The sequence below is a fragment of the Gekko japonicus genome, unplaced genomic scaffold (assembly GCF_001447785.1).
Source record: "Gekko japonicus isolate JY-2015 unplaced genomic scaffold, Gekko_japonicus_V1.1 scaffold2515, whole genome shotgun sequence".
Taxonomy (NCBI): Eukaryota; Metazoa; Chordata; class Lepidosauria; order Squamata; family Gekkonidae; genus Gekko; species Gekko japonicus.
In genome coordinates, this window is record NW_015174913.1 from 199,545 (window position 1) to 217,688 (window position 18,144).

Here is an 18,144-nt window from a genome sequence, read left to right on the forward strand (position 1 = left end):
CGACACCTTCTATGGCCGGCCGACGGGGCTCCCCTCGGGAAGCTCTGCCGGGGCAGTGATCGGCTCTCCCCGCTCAGTCCCAGCAAGCCATCTGGGGTTCTGCCCCACTCGCCTCCTTCAGTGCTCCCCACAGCCCCATACTAAACCTTGTTTTCTCTGGAGAGGGCTGGAATCAACGCCCAGCCGGGCCTCCGAAGAAGGGAGAAGTCATTTGTAGGTCAGGGCGAGCCAACTTCGAGGCGTCTTGTCAATTACTGATCATCTCCCCGGCATAATTTGTGCCCCACCCCCGGGAAAGGAAAAATAGATCCCTTCTCATCAGTCTTCCTCGTTAGTGGAAACGGAAAGCCTGAGAATGCTGAGAAAGCGCAGTAGGTCTCTAGGGTCCTGGGTAGAAGTCTTGCACATCACCTGGCCCTTCTAACGGGATATGCCAGGGATTGAACCCGGGACCTTCTGCATGCAAAGCAGAGGATCTTCCCCTGTACTGTATTCTGTTCAAAACCAGGCTCCTTTCAAAAGTTCCCTAACAATGGGTGGAAGTCAAACAATGTAAGTAAGCTATGTTGGGTCCCCACTGGGGAGAAAGATGCATTATAAATGAAGTAAAGAAGTTAAAACAGGTGAAACTGTTTGCTTTTATCTGCACATGAGAAAAGCATGCAAGGAAGGTTTTATTGCTGTAATTAATATTGGTGAGTATTGTCAGAATTATCCACTTCTTTTGAAATCAGCAGATTATGCTGGTGTTGGGGATGGACTCTGGACCAAGAGAACTTAAGATACTGATGTTCTTGATATGTGCTGCCCATATGCCAGTAGAGTATGTGGGCATTCTGCATGATATGTTGTGAGAGGGACTTAACTGCTATCCTAAATTGCTTCAGAATGGCATTAGGATTGTAAAATGGATCTTCCAATAAGTAATTGGCAGGGGGTTTACTTGCCTGACTTAAAACTGTAGTTTACAGGCTGGCCTAAACTGATCAGGGGATTTTTGGGTCCCTTGGGTTCTTCATACCTCTGAGAACTATTAAAGTTGGTGTAAAAGCTTGCTTTCAGGGTTGTGGGTTTTTACATAGGTTTTTTTTTTTTAGTTCTATCATGTTTAGATTTATTTTGCTTTGTCATTTTGTCCTAAAGGGACAATGGCTTTTCCTAGAACACAGTGATCATTAGTGACTTGCAAATAGAAACATTAAAGAGACTTAAATTTCAACATCACAATTAACAGGATTTTTCAGAATGCTTTGTGATTTGTGTTTTTCTGTTTGAGAGAGAAAATCAGAGATTGTATTACTTGTTCTCACAATTAAAAAAAAGAAATTAGCAATTTCAAATTTTGTGTTTTTCATTCTTCCTAAAATGCCTTTATATTTGAAAATTGGTGGGTGCATGGGGAGGGGGTGTCAGAAGGTAGCCTCACCTAGTGTGCAAAAAACCTGGAGCCAGCCCTGCTTCCTGCAGTAGATTTTCCCACCCAGGCGCAAACCAGACGTTTTCTCCTTTTTCACCCATGTTTTTGGAATCCCCAGTTTTATCAAGTTCTGAAAACGTGGGCTAAGAAGGAGAAAATTTTGGGTCTGTGCCTGGTGAGGAAAAGTCTCTTGCGGAAATTTTCACATAAGATGCAGTTTTTAAAACGTCAATGCAGGGAATTTCACTAAGAAATGGTCTTAGTGAAAACCCAACCTCATGGGGAATCACACTAGAAAACAAATTCAATTTTAGACTGTAAATTGCCATGTGAAAGTGTGTGACCCCCTAATCTTCTTCCATATGTTTAATTACTTCTAGCAGGCAATCTTAGGCCTGGTTCACACTTGCAATGGGGATGCATTGGCAACAAGGTGGCAGAAACCTCAGCTGGTAGAACTGGTCTCTGTTGCCTTCAACTGCAGGTAGAAGATCAGGGAAGATCATATTTTGAATTTTTTAAAAAAATCCTTGGAAATAAAAAACCAGCACAGCAAACAAAGAGAAGGGATAGTACCTTTCTCCTTGAAGTGATTGTTTTTCTCACTGGTACTCATAACACTGTCATTAGGAGCTCCTTCTTTGCAGATCGCCTAGTTCAGTGATGGCAAACCTTTTAGAGACCGAGTGCCCAAACTGCAACCCAAAACTCACTTATTTATCGCAAAGTGGCAACACGGCAATTTAACCTGAATACTGAGGTTTAAGTTGAGAAAAAAAAACAACTCATACATTAACATAAGATGATCCAAACAAATTAAGGAAAGCAATCCCAAATGCTTTCATTTACTTTGGCAGAGAATTCCACACTTTAATGACGGTCTGGGCCTGGCTGGGGCGATGGCACGCATGCCCACAGAGAGGGCTCTGAGTGCTGCCTCTGGCACGCGTGCCATAGGTTCGCCACCACTGGCCTAGTTCCTCCCTATATACTCCAGCGACGCCAGGTCTTTGGATCAGATATCAAATTGCTTTCTTGCTCCAAGAGGGCCAAAACTGCCAACATATACAGCTGGATGCCAAGATCCAAATGCATGGAGCCTTCAGTCCACTCTAGCCCATGTTCACCCACATAGCTGCTGCAGTTTAAACGCCTTACCCCAGAATTAAGATCACTAGTATAGCAAAGTGCTGGTACTAACCTTTAAAACCCTTTACCACCTGGGACTCTCATGTTTGTGAGACTGCGTCCACCCTATGATGCAGCTCCCATTATCAGACCAGGGACTGTTAACACTTCGTCTGCTCAAGGCAATAGGAACTGTTCCTGTTCAGTGATCTCTGTTTTACAGAACAGGCTTCTTGAGGACATGAGGTTACAGAGACTTTGAAAGGTCTGTAAGACGGCACTTTTATGGGTGCTCAACAGTTTGCTTGCGTCTTGTTACTTGGATTGCATTTATTTAAAATGGAATTTTACCTGGTTCTAGGCAGCAATCCAAAAGACACTTTCCTGGGAATACAACCCCTTGAATAAAATCGGACTTACACCTAAGTAGTAGAAAAAAGCAAGAGCTCAGTAGCACCTTAAGGACTAACAACATTTGTGGCAGGGTAGGAACTTTCGTGAGTTACTGCTCATTTCTTCAGAGGACTAACAACATTTGTGGCAGGGTAGGAACTTTCGTTCCTACCCTTCCTACTCTTGTTCCTACCGTTCCTACTCTTGCTCTTTTCTGCTGCTAACACAGCTACCCATTTTGATCTTACTTCTGAGCAGACTGACTTAGGCTTGCTCCCTCAGTGATGTAAACTGTTTTGAGTCTCACTGATCAGGAGAAAAAAATTATGAATATTTAAAATAAATAAATGCAAACTGGGCCCCACACAGTGATGGCTTCTGGGCACGATCCTAGGAATGTTCCAAGAAACTATGTGCCCGCCTACTCCCAGGACATTGTCCATTCGATGGTCAAGAATACGAGGCACTTCTGCACGGAGGCACAGCCCAGGCCGCATCTCCAACATGCCATTCTGCAATTGTCCCCTATTTCTCCTGATCTGGTCTCGTTTTTCTACTAGGAGCTACTTCTGGCTAAGGTGGGGCAAAACCGGATTCCACTACCCAAGCCAGGCATTTAGCAATCTTGCACAGACTTGAAATACTTCTAGGGCGGCAGAGATACCATTTTGCCCACAGGCTCCATCTGCAGTAATAGTACCAGCATTAGTTGGGGCTGAGCGGAAGACAGACCAGTTCTGTCTAAATTAGGAGGGAGACTGCCATCTAAAACGTGATTTAGGAAAAGAGGAGGGTAGCAGGAAGCCAAGACTGCCAGGAGCACGATGGCAATCTGTACTAGTGGGCAACTTTGGAATTATCATTTTCGAAATATAGGTTTGATTTCGTTGTGGTGGAAAGTCCCATCAAGTCGTAGCCAACTTATGGCAACTTCATAGGGTTTTCAAGACAAGAGACGTTTGGAGGTCTGCATAACAACCCTGGTCTTCCTTGGTGGTCTCACATCCAAGTACTAACCAGGGCTGACTCTGTTTTTCTTTCAAGATTGTTTAGTTCAGTCTCAGCCATCCAGGTCAGGGCAGGTCTGATTTTAATGCAACCCAAAAAGTATCTTTTCACATAGGAATGCCCCAAAGATACACATTCTACAGTCACCCATCTCTTCCTAAAAACTAGTGGCTCAAACAGGTGAGACAAAGTTCTCTTGTCTTGCTCTGTCCATAAAGTGCAACCTCACTTTGCCTCAGTACCATGTGGGGAAAGGAGAGAGGCTTAACTCTTCAATCTCTACTGAGTGTACTTATTCAAAACAGGACTCCCTGCTTGATCATTAGCATTTTGAAGGAACAATGTATGTGTTTTTAAAGGGTGTGTCTTTTCACCTATAAAATGCCAACAGCAGAGGAAGGAGCCTAGTTTAATATGTAGTTTGGCCCTTGGTTTTTGATGTCTGAACAGGAGTCAACCGAGGTCACCAATTTAAAATTTCAACTAAACTCATGTATTAAAACAGAGGAACTGGAGCGAGGGATGGCCTGTAAATTGCCTAGAATATATATCCCTGACCTGTATGCATGGGGTGAAAAAAAAAGTAGTAAAGAGATTGTTCCATGTAACATTGTCTTGTGTGATAGCCTCTCGCACTCAAAACAACAGCTGTGCTATTGCTAGGCCTATGGTTTCTGAGCAAACCGCACACAAAACCATTTAATGAGACAAGGAAACTTATCCCAGCTGAGCCACCGGTGTCTCAACAGAGAGGACTGCTGGAGATGGAGCTCATGTACCTTTAAGAACTGTGTAGAGAAGGAAAGTTAGGTACAACTGTCCACAGGCTGCAGGCTGACATGAGACAAAACTGCACCTGCTGGACTTCCTCCTCCTATACCATTATTAAAGGCACAAGAATCCCATCCTGCCGTGTGATTATCATAAATTTGGGTCACACCTTCCAGGCCTTTGATAGAAACGGAACTTAAGGAGGTGCAGCCACTAGAGAATGCCTGCATGAGAGGTGGTGGGACAAGCTTCACCTAGATCTCATCATCTCTGAACTAGCAGCCCTACCCCAGGGGTCACCAACCTTTTTTTAAAAAAATAAATAATAACAGCTACTTCTTACTAGTGTAAGATAAACTGAGCTACTCTCCTCAACCCCCTCCCCCATATCTGCCCCAAGTTTTTTTCTGTCCTAGAAACAGAACATCACCAAAAGTGAAGCTATCAACTAAACATTGGAGAGAAAAATCCTATAAGAGCTTAAAAAAAGACCTGCAGCAGATCTTCTCCTGATTTTTTCCTGGCTCTTCTAGGGGATGCACAAACTCCTCTGCAACAGCAGGTGAGCTACCGGTAGCTCATGAACTACCTGTTGAAAACCCTTGCCCTACCTTTCCATCTATCATGTTTTTAGCCCTTCTTTCCTCCAAGGTGCAATTCTCTCCCCTCCTCATTTTATCTTCACAACAACCTGGTGAGGCAGGTTAGGCCCAAAGTCACTCAGCAGGCTTCCATAGCAGAGTAGGGGATCTGACCCCAAGCCTCCCCTATCCTAGTCACCACTATAAGCACTACAGCATGCTGGCTCTCCGCTGTATGTGAGTGACAGAAATGTATTTGACTCATGGTCACAACCGCTGTGTCTATTACTGTTGCTTCCCATTGTGCAGGGCTCAACCTTGGCACTGAAAACTAGGTCTCAGCCAAGTTGTCTGGTGAATCAGATAAAGGTTGGGATGCAGTTATTCCCATCATAACACTGCAAAGGTAGAAAGAACTGCACCTGTGGAAATTCTCCCACCTGTAAAAGGCACAGGGAGTCTACCCCACCCCATAAATCTGTTTCAGGTGGGTAGCCGTGTTAGTCTAGCAGAACAAAATTGAAGTCCAGGAGCACCTTAAGAGACCAACAGCATTTCCCAGGGTATAGGTTTTTGTGGCTATCTGACAAAGTGAACTTTGACTCATGAAAGCTTATACTCTGAAATTTTTTGTCGGTCTCTATGGTGCTCCAGGATTTGAAATTTGTCCTACTAGCGTAAATCAAGTGCTCCCTAGGAAGCTGACTTGGGGGTATCTTTATTATTCTATTTTTGACAAGGGATGATTGCAAAATTCATATGCGATTGGATTTTGTGATTGCATCAGGACCCTCTTCCCCAGTCAGTCTGCTTCTTGGGTGAAATCTCAGTCTGGGACTTCTGATAAGCAGTTTGAGGGAATTGTGCTCATGCCCCCACCCTTAGTGACTGTGGTCATGCAGCTTTTCTTTCTGAAGGCCATGAGCATACACTTAAGGAATGTGGGAAAACAGCCCCCATGACTATCCTAAGGTTTTCCAGCATGGAGGGAAATTAGAAAGGTATGTGGCTGTGCTTTCCTTAATCAAAGACTTACTGGGAAACCATATCCAGGATTTTGTAGATTCTCTAATGTAAATTAGTCGTTTCTCCAATGTGATATGTTTAAATAAATAAATAAAAGGGACAGTCTAATGTGATGTTACAAAATTAATCTACTCTAATTATTATTATCATTAATGGGGAGGGGGAAATGGGGATTCTCTACCTCAGACATCGAAATGTCTTGGGTTGACTCGACAGTGCAATCCTAAGAGCACTTTCTTGGGAGGAATCCGCCCTGAGCAGAAATCTGAGTAGACTTGCTTAGAATGGCAGTTTCAGCATCTCACAGAATCTGGCAAGCTTATTTGTTCCTCTTTGCTGCTCTTGCTGCTTCTGCTATTTGAAATGCAGAATTTGTACACAGAGTACCCAAAGGCCTGGGTACAAGTTCCATCTGTACCAGCAAATGGTATACATAAAGTACAAATACTACATATATTAATTAAGTAGGTATCGTTGGAGGGAGGGTATATGGAAAAAAATGGCACCAGGATCATGTTAGATTTTCAACACAGAGGCTTTCAGTAATTTGTGAGTGTGATATAATTATGGAAGCAGAAGTTTTGACTTTTTAAAACAGATCCTAAGAGAACCTGGCTCAGGGCAAGTTCGTAACATGCCTGTTCAGTGTGGTGTAGGGGTTAGAGTGCTGGACTTGGTAGACTCAGATTCAGATTTTCATTCAGCAAAGAAGCTCGACTGGTAACCTTGGGCCAGACTCTCTTTCAGTTTATCCTACCTCACAGGGGTGTTTGTAAGGATAAAAGGGAGGAGAGGAGAGCCACATATGCTGCCCTGAGCTCCTTCGGGAAAGGGTGGAATTAAAAAAAGGTAAACATTCTTCTTGGTGACAATAAAATCAAGAGATGATAAGCAAGATGACTGCGTGCTTTGACATACCTCCCCTCTTCCACATTTCCCCCCACTCCACCTAGAAAATTAGACATCAGGGGTGACTCGCACATGCAAGGGAATGAGGGGGCAATGAGGTGAGGTAGCAGAATGGAGTGCAGATAAAGGATAAAAGAATGCTACCTTATGTAAAAAAACAAACAAACCCAACTCTCTGTAAATAGAAAACCAGCACAGCAAACAAAGAGAGCGGGTAGAACCTTTTGCCCTGCTGTTCTAATTTTCTAAATGCGGGGAGTTTTTTATATCAAGGAACATCCACAACTGGAACCTTCCCCTTTACAGTCTCAAGCCGTGCAATCTGTTCTATCATTTCAGATCTCTGCCACTTCTTTCCCCCACATATGTGATTCAGGAAAGAGTGGTGAGTGAATAAAGTACTTACTGGTGACACGATTGAAAAGCCCATTGAGAGTGGCCCAGCGTGAGACCTCTGTCCCCTGAGCCGCCCGGACCCGTAGATTGTAGGGCACAGTAGCTGAGATGTCTTCCGTGATGTCACACTGTGTGGCACTGATATCAGTGCACTCTCCAATCGGTATCCAGCTGTCGTTTGCATAGTCCCTCTCATATTCTCTGAGGGAGACAAAAAGAAATGCTGGGAATGCCTCATTCCCCCCCCCCCCAATACATTTTTGTGTTTAGTAACAATTTGAACCCGTGTCCATTCAACATAGTGTCCCTCAAGGAACAAAAGTTCGCCATCCGAACAAGATTCTGCAAAGGGGGCCTTTTTCCATAGCAGATGGACCACCTCTGCCTGTACTAACCCATATGTCAATTGCGATCTTTGCACCAGTTACTCGTTTCCTAGTCCTAACAAGGTAACTGATCCTGCCAAATGTGGGCTGCACACTGAGACGGCCCATGACTTTTTGGTGGCTGAAGCACCAAATCAAAATGGCAGCCCTCACTAATATAATAAACAATGTAATTGATGACGTGGGTGCCCTTTAACAGGCTCTTCACCCCATCACATGATAAGGCTATGCCCACATCAGTGAGTGCTGCATCTTCAGACAGTTTTCTTTCCTTGGTGGAAAATGCCGTCAAGTTGCAGATGGTGACCCTGTAGGATTTTCAAGGCAAGAGAAGCACAGAGATGTACATTTTCCACAGTGTCAAGTTTCCTACACTTGTATTCCTCCGCTGCTTTCCCTCTTTTCCACAGATGTTTTCGCAGTCCCAGGTGCAAAAACGCAGTCTGTTCCCTGTTGCTCCGCAGCATTAGACTTCCCTGTTTCCAGGAATTTCCATGCTGCGCCGCAAGGAGGGGCAAACTGCGTTTTTGCTCCTGGGAGGGAGAAATCATCTGGGGAAACAAGGGAAAGCCACGGATGAATAGAAGAGCAGGCAGGGGAAAACTTGACACTGCGGAAAACGTCATGGTTTGCCATTGCCTGCCTCTGTGTAGCCACCCTGGACTTCCTTGGCAGTCTCCCATCCAAGTACAAACCAGGGCCTAGCTTCCAAGATCTGATGAAACTGGGCTAGTCTGGACCAGCCTTCCTTCCTTAATAATGTTTTAATGCATTTGGGTGTTTTCAGTGTGTTTTGACCCTTATCTATTTTTATGTGGTGCAAAACACTCTCTGTGTGTTCTAGGAGCAAATATTTGTGCAACATCTACACAAGATTTTCTTAGCAACACCTATGAAATGTGTGTTGCAACATGAATGAAGAGCTGTAGGGCACATGAGCCTGGCAGAGGATGAGGTTCCCTCCCACTTTCTCACACGGACTGGTTCATTGTCATGCCAATGATCTACGACCATATGTTCCAACTTGCATTGAATTTTCAAGAGGCTTGGCGGGAGAGGCCTTTCTCCACACCAGATGGACTATCTCTGCCTACCAACCCATATGCTAATCGCAATCTTCACAACAACTTCTCCTCTCATGTCTTGCTCTCATATTGGGGAGTGGGGTGGGTTCTGCCTCGGGACTCTTATAGGACTGTTCCCTCCATACTGCAGAACGGACTACCAGAGGTGGCTTGGAAAGCGCCACCTTTGATGTTCTTTAGCAAGACCTGTAAGGGCTCAAAGGAGGAGAACAGGATCATGTGTCTCGTTTCATAGCATGGAAATTGTTGACTCAGGGGCTATGCAGGGAAGGAAAAGAGTTTTAACACTTCCCCCTCCACTCAGTTTTACACTTTCCAACTGACTTCCCTGCTTCACTATTAGCATTTCAAAGGAAAACACATGCATTTTTTTTTCCTTTACAATTATTTCCTCCCCTTTACAATGCAAATAGCAGAGCAGGGATGGCCAGGGTTTCAGACAGTGGAGGTTGAAGTCCCTTTCCCTTCTCTGCATGTCCCAAGTTAAACTGAAGCTGAATGAACTTGTAGCTTACATATTATGCCTGATCTTTAATGCTCCCTCTAAGCTGTGGATTCTTGTGAGCAAAAATTCAAATTTGCGAGCTACTGTCATTAAAGTTGTGAGCAAGCGATTTGGCTACTGCATAAATTAGTCTGCTCTGGGGCCATCCTTCCTGAGCTAAGACAAAATGTGTGAGCCGGAGGCTAAAAACCTGTGAGCTAACGCACATTAACTCAGTTTAGAGGGAACACTGCCTAAGACTATTCTTTTTCAGCAGGTTCTCTTCAGAGATATTGGGTTTTACCGTTAACTATGAATTATTATTTTTTCTGCAAGCAATCAACGTGTTGCAATGTAGCTGGCTTTTGGAGTGTTTGAGAAGATTTCTATCATAGTTTTTATGCTTTAATTGTGTTGCTCATTCTTCTGGGCATGTTTGTACACCTCCTTGTGCTAAACAGAAACAGGGATGATATTACACAAATAAAAATGAATATCTCCACACAGAGAACTTAAAAGACCTTGGATTTGTTGTGATCCTACTTCACTGAATCTGTAGTGTGCCTTTTAATCTGCCCCCATTGCCCAAACCAGGGTTTGCCTAAAACTAGCAAGCATTCAAAATGGGAGACAAACTTTATAGGAAAAGTTACCCTTGAAACTCGATGGAGTATTTCACAGCTTCTCCGGGCACTGTCAGTGGACTCCATACCAGAAAATGCTTCATGTTCGTGGACAAGATTGTAATATTCTGAGGTGCTGGCAGTAGTGCACCTTCGTGAAGAAATCACCCAGCGATGCACGAAGAGAAAAAAGACAGATGTTAAAAATTTGACTTGTTATGGAGGAGTCTAGGTTAGCTTAGCTACCTTGTCTAAGGAGGGTATGGAAATCTCCAGATTTTCAAGAAAAGATCAGGCAGGCATCTTTCAGGGATCCCAAATTTCCTACCAAATTTCAGCCAAAAATTATACTTTGGGAATCAGTTCCTGTACAAAAGAAGATGACTGGGTGAAAGTTCCCAGGGCAACAGAAAAATGCAGCACTTATAAAAGTGATTCATATTTGCAATAACTCCGTGTTAGTCTGCTGCAGCAAAATTACACAAAAGTTATTTCAGCGTAAGCTTTCATGAATCAGGGCTCGCTTCTTCAGACGCAGGAAGTGGACAACCACTGGGCATGATACAGCCAGGGGCAGTGGTAGGTAGCTGTTACAAAGAGAGGCCACTGTAAAACAAGATCCATCTGAAGGAGTCATCCATTCATACAGGGTGGGTGTGAAACACTCCTAACAACAATAAACTGGAATACACATGAAGTTTAGTGAGGGATGAAATGAGATGGTGGTGGAATGAGTTGGAGTCTGGGTATGCAAGATGGTAGCACCTATAGTAAGTTAGGAACCCACAGTCCCAGGTAAGCCTTGTGGGGTGGGCTTTACATTTTCTTGAATCTGTTAATGAACTTCACTTTATGTAGAATTTTCTGTGTTCAAACATATCGTCAAATATATTATAACAGTGATCCTTACAACATTCCTATAAGGCAGGCCAGCATATTTATCTCCATATTGTAGAGCTCAATACCAGAAATGCAGGCAACTGAGAGGGGGGGGGGAGAGAGAGAGAGAGAGAGAGAGAGAGAGAGAGAGAGAGAGAGAGAGGGAGGGAGGGAGGCTTGCTTAATGTCACCCAATGATCTCAAAGCTGAGTTGAGATTTGACCTGGTGACCTCTCAGATAACTCTCTCGTCACTCTGCCACAACAGCTCCCCAAGAGCCCAAGCCAGATTCCTGGAGCCTGCTCTACCAGTCACTGAGATGCTGTGGTTGCATCAGTGTCTCAGGCACAGGAAAGGCAAGATGGAGTCCTTGAGCGGTCTGTGCTGATCCCCTACCACCCTCTACTTACTCCTTATGTCCCCCTTTCTTCCTGCTAGGAATAGGTAGGGGTTTGTCACAGCCTTCCCATGAGAAACCCTGCACAACAACACACAACAATATGGCTGCCTTTGCAAAGGCAACTCTCTGTTGTGATTAAGGAGATGCGCCAGCCACGATAGAGCAGTGACTGGAGGGGCCGTCTGGGGCCTGGCCCCCTTAGGATATTCCAGGCCCGTTTCATTCATGTTTATGTTTCATGAAAAATAAAAAAAAAACGGTCTCAGGTTTATGGAAACACAGGAAAATATGTGCTTGTTGTATTCTATTAAACCAAGGACATGTCAAGCCACATCTGGGAAAAGGGAGCCTCAATACTGTTACCACCAAAATGGCCTGCCTCGTTGTTTGGGGAAATTAGCTATGTGGCAGGGGAGACCAGAGGAGTACAGGGATCGCACACCAATTGCATACCAAGGTCCAGTACAGTAGGAAGACTCCAGATTTGAAGAGTAAATTAAATAGTTTTTATTAAAGTATTTCCCTAACTATAAGCACACTAAGCATTCAAAAAGGACAAGCAATACAGAACTAAGAAAGCAGAGGTGATTGATAGCAAATAGAGGGGTCAGTTATGGGGTGATACGACCTGTCCAGATGTGCAGGGGTCCATGTAGACATGTAAACAAAACTTTGGGGGTGAGCTGCCAGTTGGCATCCAGGGCAGACACACAATCTGTGGCCATGTGCGTGGACGGATATAGACATTAGAGAACAATGCTGACTAATGGAAGGTCTTGAGGGGCTTGCCCCAGGGGAAAAGAAAAGATTACCTGGGCCAATCAGGGGTCCCAGGGGTGTGTGGCATCAGGATGGGGGCCTAGGTGTGAACAGTGACGTCTCAGAGGGGCAGAGTCAGGATTCACAATAGATATGATGGGATTAGCCAGGTGTGGGGTGACTGTACAGGGGCTGGTTGAATGGGTTTGATGACTATTGGTGGTTCCGCCCGGGTAGGCTGAATAGATTCCCAAGTATAGACAAAAGGTAGGAGATTAGCATCAGGAAGGATAGCTAAACATTTGAATGTATGATTGATTTATCTCGGTATCCTGAGGGATGGAGCAGGAAAGACAGTTGTGGAGACAAAGGATTCTCACATAGACATAGGTGCACACAAAAGGACTAGGTGAAGTTCTGAAGGGCTGTTTGCCAACTGGCAAATGAATAGCTATAGAAATGCAGATACTATACCTGGTGGAACCTATTGTTTCATATGTATATCTTTCTGGGTGGTGGTGGGGGAAGACTGGAGATTTGCTCTGAGGGCTGCCTTGTTGCCACCTGAAAATGGAGAGCTTTTTTCAGAGCTTTTTGGCTAACTCTGTGTTTCAGGTCAGGAGTGCCTTCCTTGACCTGACTTTTGTGGGTCTCTGGTTCAGGTTAGAAATGGGGTGCCCTGCTATTAGGGGTACCCGCAAGTAAGGTAGCACCACTGGGCTACACAATATGGTACCCCAAAGGATGTATTCATAAGAAATAAAATAGCTGATGTATTTTAATTTAAAAAATTATTCCTGGGAAGTTGTAAAATTATAGCCTTTGAAGATGTACATAAAGAAAAAAAGTAATAGAAACAAATTAATGATTCCTGACCTCAAGTGAAGTTTAGAAATAATTGAATTTTTTCTATACAAATAGCAGCTGGACTTCATTTGGAAAAGTTTTTTAAAAAGCCAATGTTTCAGGATGGTGCCCAAAACCATGAAATGAAGGGATGAGTAATCCCTCAAATTGGATATGTCCAGGTAGTGGATTCCTTAAGAGGTACGTCTTTCTACTTACTAATATTTTTTGCTTCCCTTCTTCCAAGGAGCTCAGGGCGGTCCAAACAATTCTCCCTTCCATTTAGGTTAGGATAAATCAGTGACTATTTCATAGTTTCCCAGGAAACTTCCCACCAGTCTAAAGGTCCCGTAGTAATAGAAGAATGCTCTAACTACCACACCTATTCCAGCCTGAAAGGGAGGTGGTGAGCTCCCCCTCACTGGCAGTCTTCAAGCTGGGGTTGCCAGGTCTCCCCCGGCTACTGGCAGGGGATGGGGGGGGGTAGGGTTGCCAGATCCAGGTTGGGAAACTCCTAGAGAATGAGGGATGGAGCCTGGAGAGGTCTGGGACCTCAATGGGGTACAATGCCACCCTTCAAAGCATCCATTTTTTCCAGGGGGAATTGATTTCTGTAGTCCAGAGATTCCAGGGGACCCCAGGTTTCACCTGGAGGCTGGCATCCCTAAGCAGTGGTTGGACGAACACTTGTCAGGGATTCTTTAGGCTGAGATCCTGCACTGAGCAGGAGGTTGGACTAGATGGACTTTATAGCCCCTTCCAACTATTCTACAGTGTGAAGCAGCTGCCCCTGATGAACAGTGCCCCCCCGCCCATTTGTCTTATCTCAATTTTGCAGCTTTGCTAATGAGCAACACAAAATATAAACATGGTTCACACATGTGGCAGAATGTGGTTGTGGAATCTGGAGATGCTGCTGCGGATTGTACCATTTCAGACTGCAAGTGATGGGGTCCTTTTTAAATCTTTGAATGTTCACTCACTTTGAGGAGAAAATAGTGTTGGAAGTGAAGAAAGGAAACCCTGAAACAATGAGTGTATCACAGAAGAAGGTTCTAGCTCAGCCTGCTCTGTGTTTTGCTAGGAAAATGTGGTGAGGCTTTTGACATACCAATGTGATCTCTCCCCCCCAACCAGTCTAAAGTGGAATGGCCAGGGCTCCCCCCACCCCAGAAAAAGAGGTGCCGGAACTCTCAAAAGGAAAATGATGTTTTCAATCTGTATACTGAAAACTCATTAAGTTTTAAACATTTTTAAAAGAATTCTGTTGAAGAGGTTTCGGAGCTCCGTTCTGGTGCATTCCCCCAGAAAAAAAGCCCTGGGTGTGCCCCATTCTCCCACTTCTGGACTCCTCTCATTCCTGTCTCATTCTGTGGCATGTATGGACCGGCCCTTAGCCACAGAACGATAAGAACTGTAGGGGATGAAAAAGTCATGCATGTGGTCTAAGCTCTACATTGTATGCAAGGCTATCCACATCCTTAACTGAAAATTCAGTAAGGAGCGGCATAGTTGAGTGTTGGAATAGGGTCGGGGAGAATCCTTATACTGGGTAACTCTGAGCCAGTTACTGTCTTTTAGCCCACCCTATGTCACAGGGTAGTCATCAATGCTCCCTCTAAGCTGTGGAGTCCTGTGAGCAAAAATTCTACTTTGTGAACTACCAGCATTAAAGTTGTGAGCAGGCAGGCTATTTGGCTACTGCATCAATTAGTTTGCTCTGGACTGGAGCCAGCCTTCCTGAGCTAAGACAAAAATGTGTGAACCGGAAGGTAAAAAACCGTGATCTAGCTCACACTAACTCAGCTTAGAGGGAACACTGGTGGTTATGAGGATAAAACGGAGGCTAGGAGAACAAGGCCAGCTGAGTTCCTTGAAGGAAAGGCTGGATTTTAAAACTGCTAAGTGCATAATGCATAATGAATCCAGACGTTCATTCGGTTGCTACCAGAACAGAACAGCCAAACAATCTAAACCCGGAAGACTGGATGTCGGTTTATAAAGCACCCGATTAAATGTTTCGTAATTCAAAGTGACGAAGGAGGCTGAAAGGAAGGAGTCATCAAACCTCCTGGCTCACATGCTTGAAGACTGAGATGCCAAAAGCAATCTTTCCGTGAGAATTTGTTCACTCAGTAAATGTGTGTTTTATTCCTCATTTCCAGTGCGCTGTTGATGCACTTTCCCTCAGGAAGGAATATGTTTAATACATTTCCTGAGCACATAGACTGTAAAACTTACATCAGTTTTTTTTAAGACTGTAATCCTACATAGGGTGATTTGGAATTAAGCCCCACTGAACTCAGAAACTTGGTGCAGACATTTTTGTAAACGAATAAAGAACTTGCAACTGCATTGCAAACGTCTGAGCTGATGCAGCACTTTGTTCCTCCTAGGTTTGAGATGTCAGTGATGACCGAGAAGGACCCAGCCACTGCCTGCTGCCTCCTTACCCCTCTCCCATTAAAACTTTCCCGCTCCACCACTGCCTGCTTTCAGTTGTCCTTCTGCTAGTTCCACTGTCCAGTTTTTCCCCAAAAACTCATGCAATGTATACATGTGCGTGAAAAGCAAAAATACTTCTACTGAACAGCAAAAGAACTCTATCTATCAGCTTCATTTCTTTTCTCTCTAGTGCCAATTTGTTATTCCATTTTAAGTATTTTAAGAGACTGGGCACAGGAGAACAAGCCTTGGTCAGTGTTGGTAGATTGCTTCCCCTCCCCCCAATTATAATGCTCTTTTCTTCCTCAAAGATATTGCTTCCCCCAGTGCATTATTTACCATGCAATCCTAAACACTCTTCTATGCCCACTGGGGTGGATTCAACACAGCATTTTCCACAGCAGGTTTACCACCCGCAGAATGCACCTTTCTTGCCTTCCTTTCCTGGCGCAGCCCAAAAAAGCTTCTCCCCCAAGAACAGTACTTGGTATGAAGTGTCAAGCTACAATCTGGGGGAGACACAGATACGAACCTTGGACAGGTCACCCTCTCTCTCTCTCTACCTCCCAGGATTGTTGTGAAGGTAAATTGGAAGATGAGTGACGAACATATGATGGGCCAAGCTCCTTGCAGGAAAGATGGAATGACAATATACTAAATAAATACGTTTCAGGGGCATTTCAGGGGCTACAGCAGAGGGTAAAGGGGGAAATCATGCTCCACAGGCAGAGTTGTTTGATCAATGGAAATACTGCGTGTTCCAGTCCATTGACTTCAATGGACTTAGGTGTGGGTAACTCTGCTCAGGGTTGCATTGTTAGGATCGGGACATCTGTTGGGATTTTTAATTCAAGGTCGATGGTTGTATTGCAAACACAAGAGCCACACTTAGTAAAAGAAAAATATCTTTACTATGAAAACAAAATAAAACATGGGTATGGTACTTTGGATAAAAGAAATAAAATAAAAGGTTACATACTTGCAGTTACTCTCAGTAATATATGCTAACAGCTACATCTTTCTATCTGTCTTGGCTTCTAGAAGAGAACTACCTCTTTGGTTCACACAAAGGGCCATAAACTTGTGAATACATTAATGCTAGATCAAAGCATTTCTACAAACAAGATGTTAGTTGACCAATACAAAGGTTACAGGTCACTTCATTAGGATAAACAACTCCCACAAACTTTCCCGCCGTTGAATACATTATGTAACGTAACATCCTGTTTCCTAACAAACAACATTTAACTCTGTAATGACTGAAGTGTAAGCAACTTGCAATTCCAACAACATCTCATTAGGAATCCTTGCTACCATGACAAAGACATGCTTTCTTCCCATCTGTAACCAGTTACTTTAGGGCTTTCTGTTTGCCTGGATGCAATTGATTTTCCTTTGGTTACAAGGGGCAACTGTATTTCAGAGATGCTGTTTACATTTCCCAGGTTCATTTCCCAGCCCAGGACATGGCTATCTTCCTTTTGTGCTTGTTATCATTTGATAAATCTCATCAAAATGTTTATTTATTTAGATGTGTATACCCTGCTTTCTTCTCCCCAATGGGGTCCCAGAAGCTTAGGGGTGCCAGCAGCCCCCCCCCCGGCCACTGGCAGGGGATGGGGGGGGGGTAAGGTTGCCAGACCCATGTTGCGAAATTCCTAGAAATTTGGGGAGGACAGGCACCTCAGTGGGGTACAATGCCATAGACTCTACCCTCCAAAACATCAATTTTCTCCAAGGTAACTGATCTCTATAGGCTGGAGAGGAGCTGTAATTCCAGGGGATCCCCAGGTCCCATCTGGAGGCTAGTACCCCTACACCATCACTTTCCCCTCTTCCATTTTGTCCTCACAACCCTGTAAGGTAGGTTAGGCTGAGAGATAATGACTGGCCCCAGGTCATCCAGTGAGTTTCCATAGCACAGTGGGGGAACTGAACCCATGTCTTCCAGATCCAAGTCCAGCACTCTCACCATTACATATATATACATTTCATGCAGCAGTTAAGCACTTCAGATTACTCTACAGGGCTGGAAAAAATGTCTAAGCACTCCTCTAAGCTGTGCTTAACCTTTTCCCTTACCGTTCTGAACTGCAATTGCAAAATTCTAGGCACGTACCTGAGACCAAAAGTGGCACCAGGGAACCAAGGAGAAAGGTACCGAAGCGAGTGGCCATTTCCCTGGAGGTTAGGATGCCTGCCCATGCATAGCTGGATTTGGCATTTTCTTCTGTGGATCCAGGAACCGATCCAGGCACCTCATGCTCTGAGCTGCGCGGCAACACGGGTGTTCAGCTGGGGACCTTTTTTGCTGTTGTGCTGTGGAGCGAAAGGTGTTCTCATAGCCAACTGACTGTGGCTCCCTGCTCCATCCAACCTTCTGTTGCGTTGCTCAGGAGGGTGTGGCCACGAGTAATTTAGGTTTGGGCAATTTGCATTCTTGTATTTTTCTACTGGTTATGCAATTGGCCTGAAGAAAGAAAGAGAAGGAAGGTGGAGACATAAGCCAAAGAATGGTGCAATCAACAATTTGGTGATATGCTGACAGTGTAATCTGAAGAGCTAGATCCTTCTAAATCTGTGGAAGCCAATGAGTTTAGGGGGGTAT

At 44.4% G+C, this 18,144-nt stretch overlaps 1 protein-coding gene across 1 annotated transcript in view; it reads right to left on the reverse strand.

Moving 5' to 3' along the window:
- IL20RB (interleukin 20 receptor subunit beta) overlaps positions 1-17,924 on the reverse strand; it is a 27,664-nt gene extending 9,740 nt beyond the window's left edge. Inside the window, exons 1-3 of the mRNA XM_015425042.1 lie at positions 17,656-17,924; positions 10,238-10,358; positions 7,640-7,830 (exon numbers count right to left, since the gene is read on the reverse strand). Of these exons, the coding sequence (XP_015280528.1) occupies positions 7,640-7,830; positions 10,238-10,358; positions 17,656-17,713 (370 nt within the window). The 5' untranslated portion in view covers positions 17,714-17,924. The remainder of the gene's footprint in view (positions 1-7,639; positions 7,831-10,237; positions 10,359-17,655) is intronic.
- Between the last annotated feature and the right edge of the window lie 220 nt (positions 17,925-18,144).